This window comes from Borostomias antarcticus (genome assembly GCF_949987555.1).
Source record: "Borostomias antarcticus genome assembly, chromosome: 35".
Lineage (NCBI taxonomy): Eukaryota > Metazoa > Chordata > Actinopteri > Stomiiformes > Stomiidae > Borostomias > Borostomias antarcticus.
Window position 1 is genome coordinate 2,805,117 of NC_140268.1, and position 3,002 is coordinate 2,808,118.

The 3,002-nt window shown below is 51.7% G+C and overlaps 1 protein-coding gene across 1 annotated transcript; it reads left to right on the forward strand.

The window, feature by feature from the left end:
• Positions 1-1,272: 1,272 nt before the first annotated feature.
• On the forward strand, positions 1,273-2,385 carry LOC311327926 (beta-1,3-galactosyltransferase 5-like; the record flags this gene model as incomplete). The annotated part of the gene is made up of 1 exon (XM_084461037.1): positions 1,273-2,385. One exon carries the CDS (start codon positions 1,273-1,275, stop codon positions 2,383-2,385), a length of 1,113 nt encoding a protein of 370 aa, XP_084317163.1.
• Between the last annotated feature and the right edge of the window lie 617 nt (positions 2,386-3,002).

Consider the following 3,002-nt stretch of genomic DNA (forward strand, 5'->3'; position numbering starts at 1 on the left):
GACGCAGTATGTCACATGAAAAAAGGACAAGTCTCTGCGGCTGTGGGTGAAGACGAGGCCCGAGTCTTCTCTCCCCCGCATGGTGTTATCAGCGTAACAGCGTCTCACCAGAGAGAGAGAGAGAGAGAGAGAGAGAGAAAGAGAGCAGAGAGAGAGAGAGAGAGAGAGCAGAGAGAGAGAGAGAGAGAGAGAGCAGAGAGAGAGAGAGAGAGAGAAAGAGAGCAGAGAGAGAGAGAGAGAGAGAGAGCAGAGAGAGAGAGCAGAGAGAGAGAGAGAGAGCAGAGAGAGAGAGAGAGAGAGTCACGGGCCCGCGAGTGTCGACGTTTCGTGCGGTTTCACCAACGAAACGGCGGGGTTTTTTCTAAATCCCGGTGCGCGGTCGCGACGCTACGGAGGTCGAAATCACGAAAACGGGAGAGAGAGTCACGGGCCCGTATGATGTGTGGGTTATGTGGCGAGCGTGACGCGGCGGGGGGGTAGTCACGGGCCCGTGAGTGTCGTTTTCTAAATCCCGGTGCGCGGTCGCGACGCTAGGATGCACCCTGATACAGGCCCCCTGCACCCTGATACACCCTGATACAGGCCTATCCTTGGAACAACTAGAGAAACAAAACAAATAGACAAACTTTAGAGGAGGAATGTGGTTGTCTCTGGTAGGCTACTTTTGCCCCGTATCACCCTTTGGGTACCTGTTGCTGATGTTGGAGAGCAAACATGCTTTTATGCTTGGGGTGAGAATTAGGGGAGTGTTCTGCTTTTATGACATCTCTGTGAACTGGCCAATAGTCGCACTGAACAAGTGCGCAGGGAGGGGGAGACGGATCCAGATCGACATCGATTTACACGCAGGAGGACGACCATGCATACTTTCTCCGATTTATCTCCGATGTCGGTGTCGCTGTCTTCTTCCTGCGTCTCGGGAATCAGACTCACGGCACCGTGAGTTTGTGAACTCGCGGGCCCATTCATTCTCTATGGGAGGCACTACCGGACCCGCGAGTCGAAACCGACGAGTAAGCAAGGTATTTTACACCGCAGCTTAAACACCACTTGTTGGACTTTGGACTTTAACTGTGAGTGAGTGTCAAGCCTATGCAAATACTGCCAAGTACTACTGTGTAAATATTCTTATTCTTTTCCTGATATTATTGTATGCTACAGCACATCCACATGTATCCTCTGTCTCCTCTCAGCCAGGAAATGCAAGAAAAGCGCAAGTGCTGCAGATGTCAACGTCATCGCTTCTTCTTATTCATTCTCCTACTGGCAGTGATGCTAGTTCTTTTTAACACCAACCTGGTGGAAAGGACCGTTGGCTGGTCGCCGGCATGGTTCCCATACGGTTACGACGGCTTAACTAATAGGTTCATTTACCTCAACTCAACTGGCTCTCACATAGACACTAGTGAAGCTGCATTGGAGAACTCAACTGTTCAAGAAAGTATTCAAACGGATGTCAAAAGCACAGCTAATACTGACACTACGGCTACAACCGTGGGAGTATCGAGCATCTCTGTAGTAAAGACTACGGCAGCCTTACTCGTCCCTTATGTGTCGCCAGGACCCTACCATGTAGAGTACCCGCATGAGTACCACTTCATTGTGGACGAGCCCAGGAAATGCCAAGAGAACAAGCCCTTCCTGGTTCTGATGGTGCCAGTGGCGCCACATAACAGGGCAGCCCGAGACGCCATCCGCAGTACCTGGGGCGCCGAGAGCCTGGTACTGGGCAAAGCGGTGAGTCTGTTCTTCCTGTTGGCGCTGCCCAGTGGAGACGGGGCGGAGAAGCTCCAGGAGCGGGTGCTCCAGGAGAGTCAGGAGCACGGAGACCTGCTGCAGAGCGACTTCACGGACTGCTACAAAAACCTGACCATCAAGACCATGGTGATGCTGGAGTGGCTGAGCTCCCGCTGCCCCAACGCCTCCTACGCCATGAAGATCGACTCGGACATGTTCCTCAACGTACGCAACCTGGTCGAGCTGCTGCTGACCGCGCCGCAGTGCGACTACATGACCGGACTTATAGCCAAATGGGCGGCTGTTCTGCGGGACCCGAACTCCAAATGGTACCTTCCCAGCACAGCTTTCCCCGAGTCAGTCTACCCCCCTTACGCTCTGGGAATGGGCTATGTCATGTCTTTAGACCTCCCCAGAAAGCTGCTGGAGGCGTCCAGGCACGTTAAAGCCGTCTACATAGAGGACGTCTTTCTGGGATTGTGTATGAGACGCCTGGGGATCCAGCTCACTGACCCTCCTAATGGTAACTTGTTTCAGGTCTTCCCTGTCCCTTACAACCGCTGCAGCTATTCCAAGCTCATAGCGATCACCACAAACGATCAGATAAATATCTGGACAGACTTACGCAAGCCTGGCCCGACCTGTTAACACGACCAGTACAGCAAAATGACTTACACACATGAGGGCTGGTGAACAAAAAAAGGAGAAGGAATTGGCCTCGTCTTACCTCGCCTAGTGTTCAACCACCCGAAGTTCTCCCACGTTCACCATTCTCTACACTCGCTAGGTAGCAGCTCGCATCCAGTTTAAGACTCTGGTACTGTTAGCCTACAGGGTAATGAAAGGAACAGCTCCCTCAAGCCTCCAGGCCATATTTAACCCACCCACACGCTCTTCTCACTGTCTCATCAAGGCCATTCTGCATCGCAGTCATTGCGAGTCAAAGTGGTGGGGTACATCAAACTTTTGGGCCATTCAATGAGGTGGCGCCGCTGGAGGCGTTCGGGATGTCCCGTCACTCCTCCTGCGGTCGATCGAGATGGTCATCTCGTTTTTGTCCAGGCCCTGCAGTGGTGGAATGGACTGCCGACTGGACGTCATGAAAGCAGAGTTGCAGGCTCTGCACCTTTTCAAGAAATTTACTGTTCTTTCATTCTCATGTACATTTCTTTGAAAATAAAAAACTCAGTACACAAGATGATGTTCTTTCTCTTCCTTTACTTTATTTAATTAACATACGATACACACATATGATATGATACACA